This window comes from Eumetopias jubatus, unplaced genomic scaffold (genome assembly GCF_037043125.1).
Source record: "Eumetopias jubatus isolate StellerSeaLion01/CBP00866 unplaced genomic scaffold, mEumJub1_p1.0 scaffold_7, whole genome shotgun sequence".
Classification (NCBI taxonomy): domain Eukaryota; kingdom Metazoa; phylum Chordata; class Mammalia; order Carnivora; family Otariidae; genus Eumetopias; species Eumetopias jubatus.
In genome coordinates, this window is record NW_028274813.1 from 111,878,281 (window position 1) to 111,903,751 (window position 25,471).

At 40.9% G+C, this 25,471-nt stretch overlaps 1 protein-coding gene across 4 annotated transcripts in view; it reads left to right on the forward strand.

Moving 5' to 3' along the window:
* BBS4 (Bardet-Biedl syndrome 4) overlaps positions 1-25,471 on the forward strand; it is a 58,216-nt gene that overhangs the window by 25,634 nt on the left and 7,111 nt on the right. For all 4 annotated transcript variants that reach the window (XM_028100447.2, XM_028100446.2, XM_028100448.2 and 1 more), the window contains exons 3-9: positions 9,970-10,049; positions 13,655-13,718; positions 15,108-15,219; positions 16,189-16,261; positions 20,363-20,416; positions 21,706-21,833; positions 24,916-24,970. In XM_028100447.2, coding sequence (XP_027956248.1) covers positions 9,970-10,049; positions 13,655-13,718; positions 15,108-15,219; positions 16,189-16,261; positions 20,363-20,416; positions 21,706-21,833; positions 24,916-24,970 — 566 coding nt within the window. The remainder of the gene's footprint in view (positions 1-9,969; positions 10,050-13,654; positions 13,719-15,107; positions 15,220-16,188; positions 16,262-20,362; positions 20,417-21,705; positions 21,834-24,915; positions 24,971-25,471) is intronic.

A 25,471-nucleotide genomic window follows, 5' to 3' on the forward strand; every position in this document is an offset into this window, starting at 1 on the left:
ATGTATATACCACATTTTGTTTATCCATTCAGCATTGATTGACATTTGAATTGATTCACCTTCTGGCTGTTGTCAGTAGCATTGCTGTGAACATTGGTGTACAAGTGTCTGTTTGAGTCCCTGTTTTCTTTTTCATTTTCTTTTTCTTTCTCTCTTTTTTTAGAGTTCACTTTTTTATTGAACATGTTATAAAAGAGGTTTAGAGGTTTAGTCAAATAGACGAAAGTGCATGTTATCAGACTCCTTAGGTTCTTCTTTTTATGCTTCACTTTCTTCTCCTCAGCTGAGGCTGCAGTGGTGAAAGGGGCAGGTCTACCACCCTTTCACTACAGATAAGGCTCTGTACATCGTGTGGACGATGGCCAGAGCCTTTGTACACAAGCATGGTCAGAGAGGTTCAGCATTTACTTTGGCTGTGTTAATGAGAGCGTTGATCTTAACCTCTGTAACCATCACCTCATCATTGTGCAGGAGGAGGGCCCAGGAGATACAGGTGAAGTGTTAGGCTGGCAGCTGCCAGCTATTAGCAGGATGAAGTGAGGGCTTTACCCCAACATGGCCTTAGCTTCCTTGGAAGTTCTAAGTACTTTACCAGCAAATGCAGAAACAGGCTCCCTGCTTTCATTTCTTTTGGGTATATACTCAGTAGTGGAATTGTGGGATCATATGGTAATTCTGTTTGATTTTTTCTTTTTTTGAGGAACAATGCTGACTTTTAATTAATTTGTTTATTTTTCTGATTTTATTTATTTATTCATGAAAGACAGAGAGAGAGAGAGAGAAAGAAAGAGGCAGAGGGAGAAGCAGGCTCCCAAGGAACTGGGAGCCCGACGCGGGACTTGATCCCAGGACCCTGGGATCATGACCTGAGCCGAAGGCAGACGCTCAACCATCTGAGCCACCCAGGCGCCCGTGACTTTTAATTTAAATGGAAGTGCTAGTAAGATCTGTAGATCTTAAGTGCCACCCAACCTCCTCCCCTTTCTTTTTAAGAGAGAGAAAATGCATGCATGCGGGTGGGGTAGGGGGAGAGGAAGAGAATCTCAAGCGGGCTCCACAAGGGTGTGGAGCTTGCCTCAGGGCTCAGTCTCACAACCCTGAGATCATGACCTGAGTCGAAACCAAGAGTTGGATGCTTAACTGACTGAGCCACCTGGGTGCCCCTTAAGTGCCCAACTCTTGAATTTTGACAAACATATATACTCATGTAATCATTAGTTAAACATCTTTATCACCCAGAAAGTTTCGTCATGCCCCTTTCCAGTCAGTCCTCACTTCAGTTCTCTAAGGGGAGCCACTCTGATTTCTGTCCCTATGAATTAATTTTGTCTGTGCTTGAAGTTCATAGAGGGGGAATCCTATAATATGTACTGTTTAGCTTTAGGTATCTTTTCCTCAATGTTTTTGAGATTCATCCATGTTGCTATAATGTATCAGTTGTTTTTAATTTTTTTATTTTTTAAAAGTACTGTCTGATGTTCCATTGTATGACCTAATATACCTGAGTTTATCCATTCTCCTATTGATGAACATTTGTGTTGTTTCCAGTTTTTGACTGTTATGTAAAAGCTTCTGTGAACATTCATTTACATATCTTTTTGTGTGTGAGTGGCATGTGTTTTCATTTCTGGACAGTAAGTACCTAGGGAATGAAATTGCTGGGTCATATAGAAAGTGTATGTTTTAGCTTTATAAGAGACTGCCAAACTGGTTGCTATAAATTCTTTGGTACTGTCAGTCTTTTTCATATTAGACATGCTGGTAAATATAGTATCTTACTGTGACTTTAATTTGCCTTATCTTTACGACTGGTGATGTTGAACACTTTTTCATATACTTACTGGTCATTTCTTTTGTGAAGGAAATATTCAAGGCTTTTGCCTATTTTTAAATTGGATTATTGTTTTCTTGTTACTGATTTGTAAGAATTCTGTATTGGGGGTACAAGTTCTTTTGTCTCTTTTATGTATTATGATTTTTCCCTCCAGACTGATTCTTACCTATTCACTTTTTTTTTTTAAAGATTTTATTTATTTATTTGACAGAGAGAGACACAGCGAGAGAGGGAACACAAGCAGGGGGAGTGGGAGAGGCAGAAGCAGGCTTCCTGCTGAGCAGGGAGCCTGATGTGGGGCTTGATCCCAGTACCCTGGGATCATGACCTGAGCCAAAGGCAGACGCTTAACGACTGAGCCACCCAGACGTCCCAGTTTTTTTCATTTATGATTAATGCCTTTTATGTCTTGTCTAGAGAATTTTACCCTTAGTCGCAGACTGTGTTGTGTGCCCCCTCCTCTTCTGTACTGGTATTGTAGAAATTAATTCTTTTGGTGGAGGATATATTTAATTTGATTCCTGACACTTTTTTTTAAATCAATACATAGTATACATTAAACAAAAGTGCGTAAATCCTAATTGTATAGCCCAATAAATTTTCACAAGGTGAATGTATCCATATATCCATTTTGAATAAGATAAAGAACATCATCAGCATCCCAAGGCCTCCCGCGTGCCCCCTACCAGTCATTAACTACTCCTTCTAAAGGTGGTTACTTACATCTAACTTAGATTATGTAGATCAGTTTTGCTGTGCTTTTGAACTTAATATAAACAGAATCATTTGGTATGTACTTAAAAAATATCTTTTTATATCTTTTTCATTTGTTATATAGTATTCCACTGTGAGGCTATACCCTAGTTTATTCAGTGTACTCTTTGTTTATTTTTAAGATCTTATTTATTTATGAGAGAGGGAGTGAGCGCACCAGCGGGGAAAGGGGCAGAGGGAGAGGGAGAAGCAGACTCCCTGATGAGCAGGGAGCCGGATGCGGGGCTTGATCGCAGGACCCTGGGATCATGACCTGAGCTGAAGGCAGGTGCTTAACCGACTGAGCCACCCAGGTTCCCCTATTCAGTTTACTCTTGATGAACATTTGGGATACTTTAATTTTAAGGCATTATGCATAATGCCACCATGAAGTTATTTGGGTACACGCATGTACCTGAGTAGGATTGCTGGGTCACTGGGAAGGATAGTTTTAGGTTCAGTAGATACAAGCAAACAATTTCCAAATATGTTTAATCTCTTGTGTGTGCATGTACACATGTGCATTTGCCCCCGTGCTTATATAGGCATAGAAATTCCTAAAAAAAAGTCCTCTTCTGCTTTTCCTATCATAGAAAAACTTTTAAATCTTTTTTTTTTTTAAAGATTTTATTTATTTATTTGAGAGAGAGAATGAGATAGAGAGCATGAGAGGGGGGAGAGTCAGAGGGAGAAGCAGACTCCCCGCCGAGCAGGGAGCCCGATGTGGGATTCGATCCCGGGCCTCCAGGATCATGACCTGAGCCAAAGGCAGTTGCTTAATCAACTGAGCCACCCAGGCGCCCAAAACTTTTAAATCTTATTAATTTTGTGTTGCTAAGTTATATCTAGTTGACAGCACAAACACATTTTAAAATTGGAAAGTCTTTTATGATTGGGCAGAAGCTTGGTGTAGTTTAATGAGTAACCGTGGAGATTTGGATTATAGCTCTGCCTCATTCATTAATTAGCTGGTGAATGTGAGCAAATCATTTAGCCTCTGGAGTCTTAATTTCCTCATCTGCAATGTTGGAATAGTCCATGTGTTAGTTATAGGACTCACTAGTCTCATAGGACCATTCAGTGGACAAATAGCGGAGAAAAACACTTTGATAGATATATAAAATATATATAAATAAATTATATATTCTGTATACTTATAGAATATAAGTAATTCATATAAATATATAAATAATAAAAATTTATAAATACACATGGGAGGATACATACACACCCACACACCCCTAAAAAGGATAAATGTAATTGTTAAATTTTGATTTGAGGAAGTAAAATAGGATATATAGTAAAACCATAATTGATCTTTTTATATGACGTTTTCCTTTCTTCCTCATCTATTTTAAGCTCACAAGAAGCAAACAAGTTGGATAACAAATAATTTAAGAATAATAACTTTTTAAAAGCCAGCTTCTGCATTTATCGTGGGGTGGGTACTGACTTGGTCCAGTCTCCTCCTCCTCCTCCGTCATCATTTATGAACAGAGTTGATGTTTCTGCTGATCCTGGACCTGTTTGCTCCTAGATCCATTCCTCACCCTTCCCTTCTTTGCTGTGAAGAGCTGACCCTTGCAGGCTTCTTTCCTTACCAGGCCCCTGTGTCAGCAGTTTCTGTCTGGGTTAGCAAGTGGGAGGTACTGGAAGGAGATTGGAGGGCAGGAGGAAGAAGAACCCATGGTTTTCCTCTCTTTCTCTCTGCTTGGGGAAATTGGAGGAGTGGGTGGTCTCTAAAAGCATCTCTTCTGTTGCTTCTGCCAGTCAGGCCATCTTCTTTTTAGTTTCTTCCTGGTAACTTCAGCCTTGGATACTGGCAGCAACACATTTCCTCCCCTTTTCCTTCCAGGTGGTAATGGCTTTTTGCTCCCATGCTAACCTCTGATTTGCCCCACCATTCCCTGTTGGGCATCTCATGTCTTTTGTCGCCTGTTCACTACATTGAAATCCCTCTGTTTTAAATTCTCAAGTGGTTTCCATGTTAGACCCTGACTGATACAAAGCTCAGATTGATAGTAATAAAAATGTCTTACATTTACATTCGTTTCAAGATTTGTCCTCTTTTTTTAAATTCCAGTATAGTTAACATACAGTGTTATATTAGTTTCAGGTGTATAATATAGTACAATATAGTGATTGAACAATTCCATATATTACTCAGTGCTCATCAAGGTAAGTGTACTCTTTAATCCCTTTACCTTCTTCCCCCATCCCCCTCCACCTCTCCTCTGGTACGGTCGGTTTGCTCTCTGTAGTTAAGAGTCTTTTTGGTTTGTCTTTTTTACCCCCTTTGTTTTGATTCTTAAATTCCTCATATGAGTGAAATCATATGGTATTTGTTTTTTTCTGAATGACTTATTTCACTTAGCATCATACTTTATAGATCCATCCATGTTGCTGCAAATGGCAAGAGTTCATTCTTTTTTATGGCTGAGTAATATTCGATCATATATATGTGTGTGTGTATGTATACACACACACACACACACACACACACACACACACACACACACACACACACACACACACACACACATATACATACACATACCACATCTTCATCCATTTATTGATGGACACTTGGGCTGCTTCCATAATTTGGTTATTTTAAATACTGCAATAGGGCGCCTGGGTGGCTCAGTCGTTAAGCGTCTGCCTTCGGCTCAGGTCATGATCCCAGGGTCCTGGGATCGAGCCCCGCATCGGGCTCCCTGCTTGGCGGGAGGCCTACTTCTCCCTCTCCCACTCCCACTGCTTGTGTTCCTGCTCTCGCTGTGTCTCTTTCTGTCAAATAAATAAATAAAATCTTAAAAAAAAACCTGTTCTTATAAATACTGCAATAAACATAGGGGTGCATGTATCTTTTTGAATTAGTGTTTCTGTATTTCGCGGGGTAAATACCTAGTAGTGGAATTATTAGATCATATGGTAATTCTATTTTTAATTTTTTGAGGAATCTCCATACTGTCTTCCACAGTGGCTGCACGTTTGCATTCCTACCAACAGTGCACAAGGGTTCCTGTTTTTCCACATCTTCACCAACACTTGTTGCTTCTTGTGTTGTTGATTCTTACAGGTGTGAGGTGATAGCTCATTGTGGTTTTGATTTGCATTTACCTGATGATGAGTGAGGTTAAGCATCTTTTCATATATCTGTTAGCCATCTGTATGTCTTCTTTGGAAAAATGTCTGTTCATGTCTTCTGCCCATTTTTAAATTGTGTTATTTTTGGGGTGTTGAGTTGTATAAGGTCTTTATGTATTTTGGATACTAACCCCTTACCAGATATGTCATTTACAAATATCTTCTCCCATTCAGTAGGTTGTCATGTCTTTTAGTTTTGTTGGTTTCCTTTGCTGTCCAGAAACTTTTTATTTTGGTATAGTCTCAGTAGTTTATTTTTACTTTTGTTTCCCTCGCCTCAGGAGATTTGTTGTATCTTTCAATGTCCCAAATAATATATGGAGGTAGAAAGGTGTTATAAGTCCTATTATAATAGGAGGAAATTAGCATTTATTGAATGGCCACTTTCAGATTTTTCATAATTTTCCACTGAAAATTATTTTTTAAAGATTTTGCTGGGGCGCCTGGGTGGCTCAGTTGGTTAAGCGACTGCCTTCGGCTCAGGTCATGATCCCGGAGTCCCGGGATCGAGTCCCACATCTGGCTCCCTGCTCATCAGGGAGTCTGCTTCTCCCTCTGACCCTACCCCCTCTTGTGCTCTCTCTCTCTCACTCTCTCTCTCTCAAATAAATAAAATTTAAAAAAATCTTAAAAAAAAATAAAGATTTTGCTTATTTACTTGAGAGAGAGAGATCACAAGCAGTGGGGAGGGGTAGAGGGAAAAGCAGACAGGGAGCCTGGTGCGGGCTCAATACCGGGACCCTGGGGTCATGGCCTGAGCCGAAGGAAGAACCTTAATGGACTGAGCCAGCCAGGGGCCCTCCACTGAAAATTACTGAGGGAAAAATGGAGTCCCAGAGAAGTTAAATAATTTGGTGTAGGTCCCGAGAAGGCTGGTACTGAATCGGGATGGGAATTCTACATACAAAAACCATGTGCCATGTGCTCATCCTGGAAGAGATCCTTTACCAAAAAAGGCTTCATTTATAATATACTTACAAAAGTGTTAGTCATTTTAGAAAATTTTTCAACTGAAAATTCAAAGCACAGTAATTTTCTGCTCAGCCTTCATATATCCAGGATGTATATTGCCTAGCATTAATCAAAGTGTAATATAAAATTTGAGTTAGGGCCATTACTAAGAGAATTTGGCACTTAGGGCAAATTACAAGGGAGAATTCTTGCAATTGTCATGTTTGTTTGGTTATGTAATTGTTACATAGAAGCGTGGTGCACACTTAGAGGGGGAAAGAGGAGAGATGTCACAAACGAGTAGAATGGGTCAGGAGAAGAGAAGGGCCAAGGGAGTATGGTTGTCAGGCTGCCAGCCTTTCACCTGTACCGCCTCGGTGATGGTGGAAGGGCAGTGTGGGGACTGGAGATACGGACGAGGTATTTGTACAACAGCTGAAAGGCATCACCTTGCTTCGTCTCATCAGCTGGCCACCTGATCTCTGTGGTAATAAGAGGCTCCTGAAGTGTAGCATCAGAGATGACCACCTTTCTCTGCTGTAAAATAGAGGAGGCTCTACTTTGCCTTTACTAATAGGCCTGTCTTTTTTTAGAGGATCTTTCGTGTAGGTAATTCTCATAATACTTGTGAAAGCATGTAAGAACCAGTACCCCTGTTTGTAGGGAATTGGAGTGAGCAATGATTTGGAATACAAGAAATTCAATTTACACATTTACAGGTAAATTCTAATTATAGACTCAAGATTTATAGACTCTAAGGCATCCAGAATTCCCTCATCTTTGAAAAATAAATAACAATACAGATAATAAAAACAACAGTAACAACAGCTACACTTCTAGGACTTACCATGTGCCAGAAATTGAACCTCTTTATATATATTGTCATTCAGTCCTCCCAACTCTGTGAGGGTATTTTATTCCTTGACTTTCCTATTTAAAAGTGTAACCCCTTACCCTGTACTCCTTGTCCCTCTTCTCTGCTTTGTCTCTGTAGAAAAATATCACTCATATATAACTTAATTTTATTATCATCTATCCCTTCTGCTAGCACTATCTGACTTCCCCCCAGCCCTGTCCCTACCGATTTAAGGCAGGAGGTCAGTTTTGTTCACTTTTGTATCCTCAGTGCCTAGAACAGTACCTGGCACATAGTAGGTGCTCAGTGAATATTTGTTGAATGAGTAAGTCTCTATTTTAATTATACATTTCCCAAGATCATACAATAATAGGACAGTTATGGGGCATTGAAATGATTTCTAAAATCTTTGATGAAGCTAAAATTCTCTTAGCATTTAGATAAACTATATCTCCAGGAGTGTGAAATGACCTTTAAGTGCTTGGATTTGATGATGCCTTCCCTTCTTCTAATCCCTAGGTCTTCCTTTCATAAGCCTCTGGGCTCTTAAGCTGCCCTGCAAATTGAATATTTTTTCCTCCATTTTTCATCTAGGAAACAAAAAATTACTCATCTTTTATTGTGAGGTTTTTAATAGTAGCAAAACCCAGATTTGCATTTTATGAATTTCGTCTACAGCCTAAAGCTGTAGAAGCGGTGATACTTAGTGATATTTTAAACTCAAAGGTTTCACTGTCTCCTTCTCTTTCCCTTCAGAGGGTAGGTGACAGAGCGGTAGGCCCTACAAATGAGACTTGGCCCAAGATGTCTCAGTAACCCACTAATCCCAGAACTACACTTACAATGTATTTCTTTACCCACTTTACATGCGTGCGGGTGTGCGTACTCACCCCTATACCCACACCCACCTCTAAGCTTAGTGATTTGTATGGCCTTTAATAGGAAATTTAATTCTGGAAGTGGTCAGGGAGAACCTGAATGGCTAAGATCTGATGACTGGTGGGGCTTGAGGAAAGAGAAGGAAGGAAACAAGTCATCAAAGAACCTCACATACGCCCTTGCTGACTAGAAGAAGGGTGGTCCCACTCAGAGAATGGTTTATTGGAAGATAGTCAATTGCTTAACATTTTACCTTTTTTTTTTTCTTCCGTCTGGCATAGAAAACGATATCCATAGTTTCTCTCATAATTTTATCTTATAAATTCCATTGATACTCCCTATTGTGTTCTGGCTCCACTGGCTCTAGGTCACAGTAAGCTTTTTTTCCTTCCTATTATTTTATGGACCTGTAAGTCTTAGGTTTTCTGTTAATGTATCTTTTAAGGTTATGGAACAAATGATTACAAATAATTAGAAATCATTTCCATCTTGTTTCCTGCTGTATTCTTTCTTTTACATTTTTAAAAGGGAATATTTCAAATATGTATTAAAGTGCATAAAAAAATACGAACCTCCATATACTCACTGGCCAGATTTAATAAATAAAAACATTTAGTCACGTATCATTTAGAGATTTTTATTTTTTTGAGAAATTAAAGCATTAAAGATCTAAAGTTTCCCCCCCCTTTTTTTAAGAGGGGGGTGTGGAGTGGCAGAGGGAGAGGGAGAATCTTAGGCAGGTTCCACACCTAGTGCAGAACCCCATGTGGGGCTGGATCCCACGACCCTGAGATTATGACCTGAGCCAGAATTAAGAGTCGGATGCTTAACCACCTGAGCCACACATGTGCCCCTGAAGTCTCCTTTTTAATTTTCCTCTCTCCCCCTTCCTCACCACTGTTCTGAGGTTGGTGTGAACCCTTTTCTTTTTTTTTTTTACCCACAGAAAAGTAATTTCTTAATGAATTTTTACCCATATTTTTAAACTTTTGAATTCAAAGGAATAGTAACTCATTTTGTGGTTTATCATAAATCATTTTCAGTGACTCCAATAGATTTTTTTGTCATTGTCGCCTTCTCATTCCTGGGTAGCAGTATAATGTTTTATCTTCCTATTGCTAGGACTGTGTTTAACTATTTTTGGTCCTCTGATCTATCAGATGGGACATTAACTGTGTTATGTATTTTTTTGTTGGTAATATTCCTGAAATATCCTTTAGAGAGTCATCTTATTCACCTTCAAGAACCGGGGAGAGAGAAAGAAGAGACAAAGAATGATTTTATTTTTTCAGGCCAAGTTATGATCTGGGAAACTGACATGATAAGCCACAAAAACTGAGGAGAAGCATATAGTCAGTGTGTAATAGGACAAATATCTCTTAGTTTAAAAATCTATACATTTTTGGTGTATGATATTCTTGTGGACAGCAGCATGAAGAATTTAATGTGATACTGCAGTATGCTTGTAGTTAAATGTGAGCACAGTGCTTAAGGAGAAAATCTAATAATGATGATGTTGTTTGTTTTGTCAAAATATGCTGCCCAGCTCAAGAGTTTCCGATTTTGGAGAAGCAGAACTGGTTGATACATCTCCACTATATCCGGAAGGATTATGAAGCATGCAAGGTGAGCAATTGTAATGATAGAGACCACGAGAGGCAGGCTTTGTTAGGCAACTAACAGAGTGTGTCACACAGATTTGTGGTGGTTTAAATCCCACTAATAATGTATGAATTCCTGTTTCCACACGCTTTGTGTATTGGGAGCTTTTGCCATGATAATGCTGCTTAACAACCTCAAAATTTCAGTGGCTTCCAACAGCAGACAGTTGCCCATGGGTCTTCGGACTGGCTGTGGCTTGGCTGGGTCTGACTATTGGCTGGGGGTCAGGTTCAGGTGTGTCCCGCATGTCTTCTCATTTTAAGACCAGGGTGAAGGAGCAGTTGCTGTCTGGGACTTGTTGGTCCTTGGTGGATGGCAAATGTTCAACACAGCATAGTATTTAATTTTTTGATCTCTGGATAGGTGAAAAATGAAATTTCATTAATTGTCTTATTATGGTGAACTTGATCATTTGTATATTTAAAAAAACTTTGGGGGTGCCTGGGTGGCTCAGTTGGTTAAGCGACTGCCTTCGGCTCAGGTCATGATCCTGGAGTCCCGGGATTGAGTCCTGCGTCAGGCTCCCTGCTCGGCGGGGAGTCTGCTTCTCCCTCTGACCCTCTTCCCTCTCGTGCTCTCTCTCATTCTCTCTCTCTCAAATAAATAAATAAAATATTTAAAAAAATAAAAAAAAATAAAAAAACTTTGTATTTCCTTTTTCTCTAAACTGTATCTTTGATACATATTTGCTGACAGACAGTAGTATTAACATGCCAGATATATCCTTCATATTCTTTTTGACATTTGGAACTTTGTATGCCTCTAAGGCTGTGGTTTTAAATTTTGAACTGTGGCATTTGTGCCTGTGGCAACACAGAACTAGCAATATTTAGTACCAGCATGAATCTTAAAAGGTTTCTTTCCTGCTGTGGTAGGATCCTTTTCTTGTTTCCCCTTTCCTTTTTTGACAACTTCTTCTGTTTCCTATTTTTGACTTCTCTTCCTCCTTTATTTCTTAAGAGTTGGGGATGTTCCTAGGTCCTATCCTTGACCATTTTTTCTCTGTGCATTTCATACATTTCCTCCTGGTCTTCAGACCAAGCTGATGCTTACTGATGCTTCACAGGCATTTCACATTCAGCTTTTTGTGTAGCTGAATTTATGTGCTTTCCTCCAAACCTATTCCTTCTCTTGTACCCTATTGCAGGGATAGGAACCATCTGTCTGTGTCAGAATCCCCTGACCCATTGTCCCTAATACAGATAATCATTACGTTCTGGAGAGCCTTGTCTACTATCTCTTGAAATTGTCCGCTTTCTTCTTTCTCCAGGCCTTAGTTAATTTTTCATTTTTGTTTAAATTAATGTGAAGATTCTCACACCAGTCTTGCCTCCTTTCCATCTGTTTTCAGCAGTTCTCCAAAAATGACTTTTCATTAGGCAAGTAGAATCAGGTTACTTCCTGCTTAAAACTTACCAAGATTCTCTCGTTGCTCTCAACGTTTTTAGCATGGCATTGAAGACCTTTTCTCCCTGACTCTTAGCCACCTCAGCTTCTCCTCCAACCCCTGCCAACACAGGATTTTAAAACTGTTGATTCCAGAAAACCTTCCTTGAGTCTCTAAGTTAGACTCAGGTGCTTGTTCTCTGAACTCCTATCTCATACTGAGCTTAACCTGTCACAGGAGGAAGGTAGAGCCTGTATCTCACTATCAGAGAGCCCTTGGCATCTGCAATGATGCCTGGAAATCTTTTCATAATTTTCCTTAGCTTGCCTGGATTCTAGATAAGGGTTGGCAAGCTTTTTCTGTAAGGAGCCAGATGGTAAATATTTTGGGCTTTGTAGGCCACAGTCTCTGTTTCATATTCCTCATCTTCTCTTATTTTTTTATAACCCTTTAAAAATATGCAAACTACTCTTAGCTTGGGAGCTTTACAAAAACAGACTGTAAGGCTCAGATTTGGCCTGTGGGCCATAGTTTGCCAACCCCTGTTCTATAATAAGTAACCACAAGAGAGTTGAGATTTTAAAAAAATTCCAGACAAACATTATTAGTAATTATTTGTATCCTATAGATTTCTTACATATGCTCCTTGCCCATGTCTACCTTTTCTTTTCTTTTTTTTAAAATTTTTAGTTTAAATTCAATTTAGTTAACATATACTGTATTATTAGTTTCAGGGGTAGAATTTAGTGATTCATCAGTTGCATATAACACTCAATGCTCATTACATTAAGAGCCCTCCTTAGTGCCCATCACCCAGTTACCCCATCCTCCCACCTTGCTCCCCTCCAGCAACCCTCTGTTTCCTAGTTAAGAGTCTCTTATGGTTTGCCTCCCTCTCTGTTTTCATCTTATTTTATTTTTTCTTCCCTTCCCCTATGTTCATCTTTTTTTTTTTAATTTTTTTAAGATTTTATTATTAGAGAGAGAGCACGAGTGGTGGGGAGGGGCAAAGGATGAGGGAGAAGCAGACTTCCCACTGAGCAGGAAGTCTGATGCGGGGCTCCATCCCAGGACCCTGGGATCATGACCTAAGCTGAAGGCAGACACCCAACTGATTGAGCCACCCATGTGCCTCATATTTTTTGTTTCTTAAATTCCACATATAAGTGAAATCATATGGTATTTGTCTTTCTCTGACTTATTTCGCTTAGCATAATACCCTGTAGTTCCATCCACATTGTTGCAAATGGCAAGATTTCATTCTTTTTGATGACTGAGCACTATACATACATACATATATATATATATATATATATATATATATATATATAGACACACACACACACACACACACACACACACATCTTTATTCATTCATCTGTCAGTGAACATCTGCGCTTTTTCCGTAGTTTGGCTATTGTGGACTGCTGTTATAAACATTGGTGTTCAGGTGCCCCTTGGAATCACTATATTTGTATCCTTTGGGTAAATACCTTGTAATGCAATTGCTGGGTCATAGATAGCTCTATTTTGTAACTTTTTGAGGAACCTCCATATTGTCTCCCACAGTAGCTGCATCAGTTTGCATTCCCAACAGTGTAAGAGGGTTCCCCAACCAACATCTGTTGTTTACTGAGTTGTTAATTTTAGCCATTCTGACCAGTGTGAGCTGGTATCTCATTGTGGTTTTGATTTGTATTTCCCTGATGCTGAGTGAGGTAGAGCATTTTTTCATGTGTCTGTTGACCATTTCGATGTCTTTTTTCGAGAAATGTCTGTTCATGTCTTTTGCCCGTTTCTTGACTAGACTTTTTGTGTTTTGGGTGTTGAGTTTGATGAGTTCTTTATAGATTTTGGATACCAGCACTTTATCTGATAAGACATTTGCAAATATCTTCTCCCATTCCATAGGTTGCCTTTTAGTTTTGTCGACTATTTTCCTTTGCTGTGCAAAAGCTTTTTATCCTGATGAAGTCCCAATAGTTCATTTTTGCTTTTGTTTCCCTTGCCTTTGGAGACGTGTCTAGCAAGAATTTGCTGTGGCCGAGGTCAAAGAGGTTGCTGCCTGTGTTCTCCTCTAGGATTTTGATGGACTCCTGTCTCACAGCCAATGTCTACCTTTTCTTAAAAACACTTAAAGACTCCGAACTACTACTCAGAAATATTTTTCTTCCTCTTTCAGGCTGTTATCAAGGAGCAGCTTCAGGAGACTCAGGGCTTATGTGAATATGCTATCTATGTCCAAGGTAAGACATGTATTTCTTCTCTTCTTGCTAGAGAAATGAATACTTTACCTAGATTCTGAAAGAAGAGCAAACTACCTATGAATGTTCTACAAAGGTCTTACTCAGTATTATGTTGTTTGAAATCAGAACATAATTCTTGCGTGGGATTTGACGTCAGAAATGACAGATTCTATTAAAAAAATTTGCTGCTGTCCTTCCCCCCCATTCTCTGTAGTGTCTGGCTAGTGTTTTCAGAGTGCATGTTAGGGTCCCTGTCTCAGGCAGCAGCTTCAAGTACAGAAGGCGCTTCTGGAAGGGCTTCTTGTAGTCAGGCTAAAAGAGATGAGGAAAGGCTTGAGGATTTTTTATAAGGGTGTTAAGATGAAGGGAAGAAACCTAGAGGTATAGAGGGTAAAGCAGAGAATAGATGAAATTTATCTATGGATAAACCAAATATAGGAACCACTGACTGAAATTTAACTCTTTAGCATCTTTAGTTTTTCTAGGAACTTTCCTTTTGATTCTTTGGTGTAAATGAATGGTTTTGTTTACCACTCATGGATTGGTAGCCTTCAGATTAATATACAATTTTCTGACATAATTTGTAAGATATTGACACATCTAGGATATCACGGCAAAAAGAAAAAAATGTTTTTTTATTCCCAATATTAATAAGTTCCAGACTCGCATTGCCTCATAATACTTAAACATGTAAATTCTTCTAAAAATTACTGATTCAGTTTGGTTGCTATACTGAAAGCCAAGTCCAAAATATTAGTTCATTCGCAGCCAGAATCTCCTTGATTGTACTTTCCCTGTTTGGGTATACTCTGGAAACAGCTGGATGGAGGCAGTTGGAAGTCTGGATTATCATGATGAATAGAGTATTTGATGGGGAAGCCCAGGAATGTCCTTATTTTTTTTTTTTAAAGATTTTATTTATTTAAGAGAGAGAGAATGAGAGATAGCGAGCATGAGAGGGAAGAGGGTCAGAGGGAGAAGCAGACTCCCTGCTGAGCAGGGAGCCCGATGTGGGACTCGATCCTGGGACTCCAGGATCATGACCTGAGCCGAAGGGAGTCGCTTAACCAACTGAGCCACCCAGGCGCCCCAGGAATGTCCTTATTATGAAGAATTTGTGGGATAATTTTCAAGGCACGTGGTTATCTGCATGGTAGATGCTGGGAATGGAGTAGGTCGGTTTATCTTATTAAAAAAGTTTTAGATCATTAACAACTTCGCTACTTGTTTCAGCCTACCTGAGGTTGTATCTGATTGTGTTAAGGTTAGAATTATCCAAAGGATTTCTTTGGTATGATTTCTTAACTTCTTCTTCTCCAATTTTTCTGATACCAGACTCTGTTCTCCCCAGAATGTGATGATTTTTTCTGTGTTTCTGTTTCTTGGCAGCATTAATACTTCGCCTGGAAGGAAATATCCAAGAATCCCTAGAACTCTTTCAGACGTGTGCTGTTCTCAGCCCTCAGTGTGCTGATAACCTCAAGCAGGTGGCCAGATCTTTGTGAGTATTTGCTGCCTGCAAGCCCCGGGGCACTCCAGAGAACACTGTAGAATGCATTCTCAGGCAGAGGCTCCTTCTGGCAGCCTGATCAGCCTGATATATAGAGGGAGAGTTGCTCAATGGGATTCACTTTGAAGAGTGGATTGATTTTGAAATTTGAGAAAATGAGTTAACAATGAGTATTTCAAACATTGTGTAGTGTAGTGTGATGGGGAAAGACTGATACTGTTTATCATACAAATAGTGACATCTTGTTCCCTCAGTCCTCTAATCTTACTGGCAACCCGTAAAATTTCTTTCATCTGCTGTTCCAACACGTAGTATAATGCTTGACATAGTAAGTTTTAGTACGTGTTTGTTGAGTGGATGGCCTGACAGTTCCTGGATATAGTCAACCTCCAGTCTTTATACGTTGTTAGGTACACTGATAGTTTTTCTACTCTGGAGCCATAGTGTCCATGGAGTTCCCATCCCCACTTTCTTACCTACTGTCGTTCATACTTGCACTGTCTTTGCATAGAGGCCCGGATTGCCCTTGCCTCTCTTTTAGAACTGTGATCCAACATCAAGGCAAGAGATTTAGTCTTGGAAGGGAAGGGGCTGTCCCTTAAGTAGATGGTGATGATGAATGCTGGCAGCTCTTGCTTAACTGGTATATATATTTTAGCTTGTTTCTTTTTTGTTCTACATTTGTGGTACATTGCAGAAAATAAATTACAGAAGACTTTCACTAAAATTGGTGTAGAGTGAGACCAAGACCCTGGGACAGCGATCAGTGCAGCCCCTACCAAAAGAGCTTCTGTTATTGATACATGCCAGCCTCATTTGCCAAAAGAGCACAGCTAGCTAATAGGGAAGAGGCTTCCAGAATTCTCGTCTGGATAGAATATTAGTCAAATGAGGGACTAGTGGAGTTAGTCCTGTAAAATCTTTGAGTTAATAATTAAAGAAAATGTATCTCTTCCACAGATTTCTTTTGGGAAAACATAAAGCTGCCATTGAAGTATATAATGAAGCAGCTAAACTTAACCAGAAAGATTGGGTAAGTAGAGAACTTGAAGTTCTTTGTTATTAGTGACATGCTAATGGTTCCATTTGTCATATGGCTGTCTTTTGTTATTGCTATTGAATACCTACATGCCCAAAATGTCTTTATTTTATCCTCACATTTCATTGATGATTTAACTAAGCATAAGATCAAAGTCATGTTGCCTCATAACTTAGCAGACATTGCTGCCTGGTTTTCGGGCAGTCTCTTACAAGTCTGATTCTTGTTGATAACTCCACTTTCCTCTCTAGAAGCTTTGAGGATTTTTTCATTGGAGTTCTGAAATATCAGTCATCGTTGTCTAGAAGTGTTTCTTTTCCCCTCATCTGTAGACCCTCAATTGGCTTTTCTGTAAGGATCTTTACCCTATTTTGGGTCAGGGAAGTTTTCTTTGAGTAGTTCTTTGATTTTTTTTTTTCTTCTCCATTATCCCTTTGTATCAGTTAGGGATTATAACTGCAATAAAGATTCTGACTAAACATTGGCTTTATCAATTAGGGGTTAATTTTTTCTCACGAAACTGATCCAGGTGAGTAGTTGTCAACATTGACTTGGTGGTCCAAGGATGGCTGAGGCTTTTTCTTCATGTTCACAAGGCGTCTGCTGCAGCTCTAAGATCACATCATCATTCCAGGCAGGGAGAAAAAGGAAACAACAAAGAGAAAAAGACATAGCCTATATTAGGAAAGTATAGCTTTCCCAGAAATCCCCAACAGACTGCCACTTGTGTGATATCATCCATCCCCACCCCTTTAAGGAAGGCTGGGACGTGTAGTTTTTACGTTGGACACATTGACACTCTAAACAAAGTTAGGGTCTTTTAGGAAGGACAACAGGGAGAGTGGATATTAAGCAGCGGCATGTGCCACACTGTTTTCCACTGTATTAAACATGTTCTGTACTTGTTTCCTGTGGCTCTTAACTTTCATCTCACATATTCCTCCTCCTCGCCTTTTTGCTGTACATTAAGGGACATAGCCTCTCCATGTCTCTGACTCTTTAAGTTTTGTTCTGCCTTCCAGAATTACCTTTTCTTCCTCTCTTTGTTTTGGTTCTTCTTTCTCAGGCTGTTGATATTTTTCAAGTAGCTGAGGACTCTTGGAAAGACCCCTTTCTATCTGTGAAGGATTCGATTGTTAGTACAGAGAGCTAGCATGGATTTCCCTGCAGTTCTTATGGCACTATTATTTTTGAGAAGTTTCAGTTTGCTGGCCACTTTTGTAGGTCTGAAGACAGAGCTGCCACCAGGTATTTTATAGCTAAAGGCCAAAGTGAAGCCACAGATAAGGGAAAATTCATTTACTCTTTTATTCATTTAGTCATTCTTTCAACAAATGAGTGTCTGCTACATGACAGGCACTGGGCTGTGCCTTGGAGATGTGAAGATGGATTGGTGGATTATGGAACAATCAACTAGAATAGGAAATACAGGAAGGAAGAAGGGCAGTTTTGGGAGAGGAGGATGATAACCAGTCAGAGCTAAATCCTGTCTTTAAGATCGTGGACATGATGGGTTTTTGCTCCTGGTAGGGTATCTAAAGTGAGATGTCTCCAGTGCATGCCTGGATATAGAAATCTGAAACTCAGGTGTATTGGGCTAGAGATGCCCATTTTGGAGTCAACAATATAAAGGTGATGATTAAAACGATGAAATTGGTTGAGATCACTCTTCAGTGAGCTGAGGCTGGAAGCCAAGAAAAAGTGTGGAAGGCCTGAGCTGAGGAGGAAGAGAGCCTGTAGAGGAGGACAGGGAGGAAGTGGAACAGGAAAGCTCAGAGTCACACGGGGGTTATGAGAGCATTGGTTCATCCATCCAGTTGGTTGAAAGCACTCATTCTGCTATTACTCACTTGGGATAGCCATTCCATTAGCACGAGTAGAGGTGGTCATGCCCTGAACTGCCACTCTGTGTCCTACTTGTTTCTTCAGTTCCTGTGGCCACAGAAGACCTTGTAGCCCTACTTTCTTGGACTCATCAGAGCATTCCACAATGCGGCTGCAGCAGGGGATAATAATTCCTCCTGGTATCTCATTTGACTTTTGGAACAGCTCTGTTCAGTAGGGAGAATTTACCTGTTGACCTGAGAGGGTTGAGAAGCTGAGGATTTGGCTAGCTGGGGTGACTTGCTGAAGGGGGCATAGTGAGGTGGTGGCAGAACCAGAGCTAGGACTCAGGCCTAGACTCTGAGATTCCTCACTTTAGGCCTGTGATTCTTCCACTCTCCGGCTGCCTTTTGCAGGATGTCTGCTGGATTCCCTCATTCTGTGAAAGACACAATTTAACTCTTATTTGTTCTGTTTTCCTTTTCAAATTTCCTTTGTCATCAGTTTGTTTGAGGGCTGTTGCTGCTGCCTTCTCAAGTAATATCTGTGGGAACAAATGATTTTTAAAGAGTTAGGGGTTAGTTAGCTTTAGGTCACTTAAAGGGCAAGCATGGATACATTTCTCCTCTCTAGCTCCCTGTGTACATTGTTAAGGATAAATGGAAAGGACACAAGTTTTGGAGGCGGGCCTGAGTTCAAGTCCCAGTGCTTTGCAGTGTGTGGACATTATTTGGATTGTGATTTAAGAAAAAAATTTGTGGGTTTTATGCTTCTTGAACATGACTCAGTGTCTGATATAAGCAGTTATTTTTTTTTTCCAGGTATGATAATGGTACTGTAGGTCGGTTAAAAAAAAAAGACCTTATCCTTTAGAAATACATAATGAAATGTTTGTGGATGTTATGCTAGCTGGCATTTTGTCAAGTAGTGGGGTAGATGGGAGTATGGATTGGATGGTTGTTGGGACAGAGTGATGAGTCCATGGTGTTTCTGTCTACATTTATGTATAGTTGAAATTCTTCTGAAGATTTAGACCTAAAAAAGTCCTAGTGCTGACACTTTGTCTCAAGTTAGGCAAACTACTTAACCTCTCTGACCTTCAATTTTCTTCTCTCTCAAATCAGAATTGTTATACCTGTGTTTCAGATTTGCTGGGGAAATTAAAGTAACATATATGAAAGCCATCTGGCATAGAGCCTGATGTGAAGTAGGTACTCCATCAATGATCCCTATTTTGTTATTTTAGGAGACTTGGAACACATTTTAAACCATTTGTCTCTGAGCCCTGGGGTCTGTGTTTTGCCAGACAGGGACACTTCTGGGTCTAAATGTGCTTCCACACCTCTCCACTACTAACAAAAAGTCCTCACTGTTTCCATAGAGCACCTTCTTTGTCTGAAGCTACTGCTAATAAAGGGAGATTCAATATAAGGGAACTTGAGAGATTCTATAGAACTCAAGGTGAACTAGAACTGGAAAGCTGTTAGTAACCAAGGTAGCTACTCTGCATTTCTGCTTCAGTTTTTTCTTTTTGTAGGTCAGCAGTTGGCAAACTTTCTGTAAAGGGCCTAGTGAGTATTTTAAGCTTTGTGGCTTCATATAGTCTCTACTGCAGCTACTTAACTCTAAAGTTCTAGTGTGAAAGTTCTGTAGGCATTGTGTAACAAGTGGTCGTGGCTGTGTTCCAGTAAAACTTTATTTACAAGAAAAGCAGAGGATGGATTTGGCCTGTGGGCCAGGGTTTGTAGACTTCAGCAGATTGGCTTCAGTGACATGTATTCTGCCTCAGTGGCCTCCAGATGCTGTTGTCAGTCCCCGAGTCCACACCACCTGGTCAAGTCCCAGATTCCTAGGAGAAGGAATCTAGTTGGCGCGCGCGCACGCGCGCGCGCGCGCACACACACACACACACACACACACACACACACACACACACACACTCACTCTCTTAGGGGTGGAGCAGGGGCTGTGGGCAGTGTCTTCTGAGAGGAGGGCAGGGGGCAGCTCTTAGAGAAGGCAGGCCTGGGGCTGAGATCCAGGAAGATCACCTGTTCATTCTGATTTTATCTCTTATAATCTGAGTTTTTAATATTAAAGAGCCCATTTTATAGAATTAAATGTATTTAAGTATGAAATCTAGTAAAAAACTACCTGTAGTGCCACTTAAAATGTAAGCTTTGCCAGACAGTAACCGTCTGGATGCCTGTCGTGTCATTCCGATAGTAACTGTGGGGTTTACACCTGTGCTGTCTTACTCTCTTCTGTGTGTAGGAGATCTGTCACAACGTGGGAGTGTGCTACATTTATCTGAAACAGTTCAGTAAGGTACTGTGTGGGGTGTGGGAGTGGTGGTGGCAGTCGGGCGCCGGGCTGGGGAGCCCACTGAGGGTGTTTGCTGCAGAGGTGCCACTGCTCGTGGTGCGTCATTCCTGAGAAGTGCTTGTAGAGATCTTGGCAGCAAAAATTGAAAGTGCCATACATTTATCCCGGTATTTATTCTCATTTTTCATCCATCTGCTTTTTTTTTTCTTTTCTGATTTTAGCAAGAAAATGACAAACTCTAGAAATATTATGAGGGAATTGTAATTGAATCGCTTCTCTCCTCTCTTCTCTTCCATCCCCACTGTAATTTTCCAGTATAGAAACAAATGTTCAATAAAACTTAGATATCAAAAAGTGAACCCTTAGGTCTTAAAAGTGTAATCATGACTGTGTGAGCTATTTTAGGGTCTGACGGCAACTGATTTAGTTTTTAAGGTTATTGGAAATGAATTTAAGTTTTAAGTGGATCTGATTTCTGACAGTTACTGTTTTTAACATTATTTTCCATGTAAGAACTTATATTTTTAATGGGTCTCCTTAGGTTTCCTGGGTAGTGTTATATGCTTGCTTAGGAGAGTTTTCTCCTCAGAGAATATTCCGAGCAAGTACATTTCTATTCATAGGATTATTCTGAGCCACAGGAAAGGTGGGATTGGTCTTTGGTCAGACCTGTACTGAGAAGAAGGAGAATTATATTTTACTGTGAAGCTAACAAATATAATACTTGACATTGATATAAATACTTGTTGAATCAATGAATGACTTAAAGCCCTTTTGGTCATCGATTAGAATAAAGCTCTTCCAGGGCAAGGAATTTGATTTGTTAGCTCTCATATCCCTAGTACCTAGAACAGTAGGTACTCAATGGATACATGTTGAGTGAATAAAGGAGAACAGTCCGTTCATTCATTTATGAAAATATTGGTGAGGAAAATGAGGTCCACCCTGGGGAAGGCTGTGCAGTTCATCAGTGGTGCAGCTGGGATCAAATTCAGGGCAGTGCTCTATTCTGTACTACGACACTCCTTTGAAGCAGAAGACACTCATAAAGGTTAATCATCATGCATAAAAAACTCGCACGTGGCTCCAGAGGCAGACACCTCATGTTGCCAGCTATTGGGTCATCAAGCAGTTTTGGTATGTTGTAGTGTTTTTGGGTAGTAGGGGCTGTTCGCTGAGATGTCATGTTCCTGCCTGAGTACAGCAGGAGCTCTGTCTTTACAATAGCCACACCAAGCCATTGTGCTTTCGTGGTAGTGATTTGGTTCTCTTTACTCCATCAATCTTGTTAGGCACAAGACCAGCTGCACAATGCCCTCCATCTTAACAGGCATGATTTGACTTACATAATGCTGGGGAAGATCCACTTGCTGGAGGGAGACTTGGACAAGGCCATTGAAATCTACAAGAAAGCAGTGGAGTAAGTATGTCTGTTTTCTTTAAGGCAATGAGAAAATAAATGGGAGCAGACATGGGAACCCCCAAGCTTAAGACTGATTACGGATTACCGTGATGGATTACTAGTTACATGAGTAAAGCTCAAGCTAAGGTTAGAAGCTCCCAGTGGCTTGCTTACATAAGGAAGACTTGTGTTTCTCACCTATCAGTATGGCTAGTCTAGCCTAGCTGGACAGTTCTGCTCAGCAAGATCAATCAGGGATCCAGGTTCTTTATTAACCCGCCATTCCTTCAGTTGTTGCCTTCACCTGCATAGTTGAAGCTGACTTAATGTGCTATCCATGTTTCAGGCTGTGGTGAGGAGCGGTGGTACAGGAAACTGCTGAGTAAGCAGCTCGAAGTAAGGTTTTAATGGTTTAGAAGTTGCACACATCATTCCTGCTTACATCCCATGGTTCGTGAGGTGAAGTGGCCACTAGCCGCAAGGGAAGTGGGTACACACTTGCTCAGGAGGAAGGAGAGGGTAGATTTTGGAGTCAGCTGGTAGTCTGCCATTGTGGTTTTAAACTTTATAGCAGATCTTGTTTCCGGAGACATTGGAGTCAGAAATCTCCTGATTCACTAATAAACATGTGGCGTTTATTAACATGAGACCAATACCTTGTTTTGTTTTTTGTTTGTTTGTTTTTTTTTTTAAATATCATTAGGGTAGGCCAAACCCCTCTTGATAATGGAATGGACTGGCTTTACCAGGATGGTGTTCCAAGTTTCTTCTCCAGGGACACATACTATCTTGTCTTTTTTGTATAGGGTCTTGTTTGTTGTAAGTGGGATAGCTGTAGCAAAATGTCTCGTTTGTTTTGTCACTTAACAGGATGTGTGGCCACAATGTATTATTCCTGATAATTAGTCTCTGAACTAAACTTAGATTTCTGTTAATTACCTTTGTCTTCTACCACAGCAGTCACTTTTCTGGTTATACCAGTCATAACACTCTTCTGAATTTTCTTCAACCACATTTTGTGTCTAAAAAGACATAAAAATCCCTTGGTTTGGGACAGGTGGGTGGCTAAGTCGGTTCACTCATGATTTCGGCTCAGGTCATGATCTCAGGGTTGTGAGATCAGGCCTCTCGGGCTCCCCACTCAGCAGGGAGTCTGCTTGAGAGTCTCTCTCTGTCCCCCTCCCCACTTTGTGCTCTCTCTCCCCACTAAAATAAATAAATCTTTAAAAAAAAAATCCCTTGATTTGTTAAGAGGCTAAATTTATAGGGACAAGTAAGAAGGAGCCCATGGAGCATATTTTAAGCATCTATGGTGCTGGGTGGAAGGAAGCTTTCTACCTTTTAAAGTTGTCTCTTTGAGATTAGCTCACAGAAATCTGGAGGGTGACATTCTTCCAGGACTCATCAAGGACTTAAGTCAGTATAATTCCCAAGGGAAAAAGGGGACAGCTGAACATTTGGAACCTCACTGAGATTGGAGACCATTGTTTATGACCCATTGCCTTGGAGATGGTAGTCATGTTTTGGTGGGAGCCGAGGGGGATGCCACCAAAATCAGGGAAGTTACGTAATTGGTTTGTGGGTGGGAGGTGATCAAAGTGGGTATTTATTATGGCAGAAAGTGAAGGGCAAATACTCAGTTGAACTGAGTAAGCTCTCTTTGGCCAGCTCAGGCTTCCTCTGGCTGGGGCTTTGGCCCCTTTGGTCTGGTCTCCCCATAGGTAACCAGTGCCCTACTCGGTCCTTAGAAGCAGGAGATGCTGTTCCTTGCCTTTTGGCATTTTCACTATTGAAATTGCTGATGATCCTACAGACAGAACATCTCAGCTCAGTGTTGCTTAGGTTTTGTGACAAAGGGAAGGATCAGTGAGGGATTGGGAAAGCAAATCATCTTTTTAAAGATTTTTTTTTTTAAAGATTTTATTTATTTATTTGAGAGAGAGAGAATGAGAGACAGAGAGCACGAGAGGAAAGAGGGTCAGAGGGAAAAGCAGACTCCCCGCTGAGCAGGGAGCCCGATGTGGGACTCGATCCTGGGACTCCAGGATCATGACCTGAGCCGAAGGCAGTCGCTTAACCAACTGAGCCACCCAGGCACCCAAGATTTTTTTTTTTTTTTTTTTTTTGACAGATATAGCACAAGTAGGCAGAGCGGCAGGCAGAGGGAAAGGGAGAAGCAGGCTCTCTGCTGAGCAGGGAGCCTGATGTGGGGCTCAATCCCAGGATCATGACCTGAGCCGAAGGCAGCCACTTAACTGAGCCACCGAGGCGTCCCAAGCAAATCATCTTTTATTTAAATCAGTGTTTACTTACCAAAGCCAAAGGCTAATTTTTCCCTTGAGCTGGTTTGTGTCTTACCTTTTTTTCGTTTGGCTATTTAGTATGGTTTTTTGTTTAATGTGGCGAGCAGACCATTAGGGCCGTTGGGATCCCAAACACACAGAAAACTCTGCTGGTACTGTCAGTACAGTGAGGCCAGAAAAACAAAACAAAAAAGCCCCACAAACCTACGAGAGGGAACTGGCTACAACTGTGTGTTTTAGACGGACTTGATTTATGGAGGATCGGTCTTTTAATTGTATCCGTAGAATCAGGGACAGTCACAGAGAATATTCCATAGGTGGTTCTTAGGACTTTGGCCCTAAGGAAGGGTCCTGACAAAGGAGTCTGGATTCCAAGTCCCATTTCTTACTTGCTGAGCAATCCGTCCTGTAGCCAGGGTTGAGAGGACCACTTTTTGTTTTTTTTGTTTTTTTTTTTTTTAGATTTTACTTATTAGAGACAGTGAGGGGGGGGATAGTGGGAGAGGGAGAAGCAGGCTTCCCGCTGAGCAGGGAGCCTGATGCGGGGCTTGATCCCAGGCCCCTGGGATCATGACCTGAGCTGAAGGCAGACGCTTAACGACCGAGCCACCCCGGCGCCCCGAGAGGACCACTTTTGGAGGAAATTCCCAGATCACCTTCAGGAATTTTCACGGGGAGTAGGAGGCACAAGAGTGTCTCCAGGTGCAGCACGAGGATGCGTCAGCAGGCAGGGGTCTTGGTGTCTCATACACATCTTGTTTCCCTCTGAGCACTCTCTGTGGGTCTCTGTGTTGCAGGTTCTCACCAGAGAATACGGAACTTCTTACAACTTTAGGACTACTCTACTTACAGGTAATGAGAACTCTACTCATTCATGCACTGACATTAGAAATGCTTTTGGATTTGTGTGGATTGTTGTGTCCCTGCACTCTGAGTTTACTTTAACACATTCCACTAAAGGTTGTAGGAAGCACGTGGACCTTACTGTCTGCATTTGATATTCTTTGTCTGCTAAAGGAATGAATTTTCTGCATTCAAATCAGGCAAATAAGTCTGTTCGAGGCTACTGCAGTTCTAATTCTTAACCCATGTAAGGAAAGGGCAGATATGAGAAGTAACTTGGGGGGCGGGGCTGGCATCGTGTTGTTGTGGGAGAAGCTGTGAGGCAGCGGAGCACCGGCAGGGCTGGGGCCGGGGGCCATTTCTGTTGCTGCTTCTGCCCAGCCAGGTGCTACGGGAAAGAGAAGGAAGAGCTCTAGAATGAGAAGCCTCCTCTCCCCTCTACGGTTTTCCCGCATGTGAATGGCTTTCCTTTAGTGCCTCCACTTCTCTCTACCAGCCTGGCACCCCTGA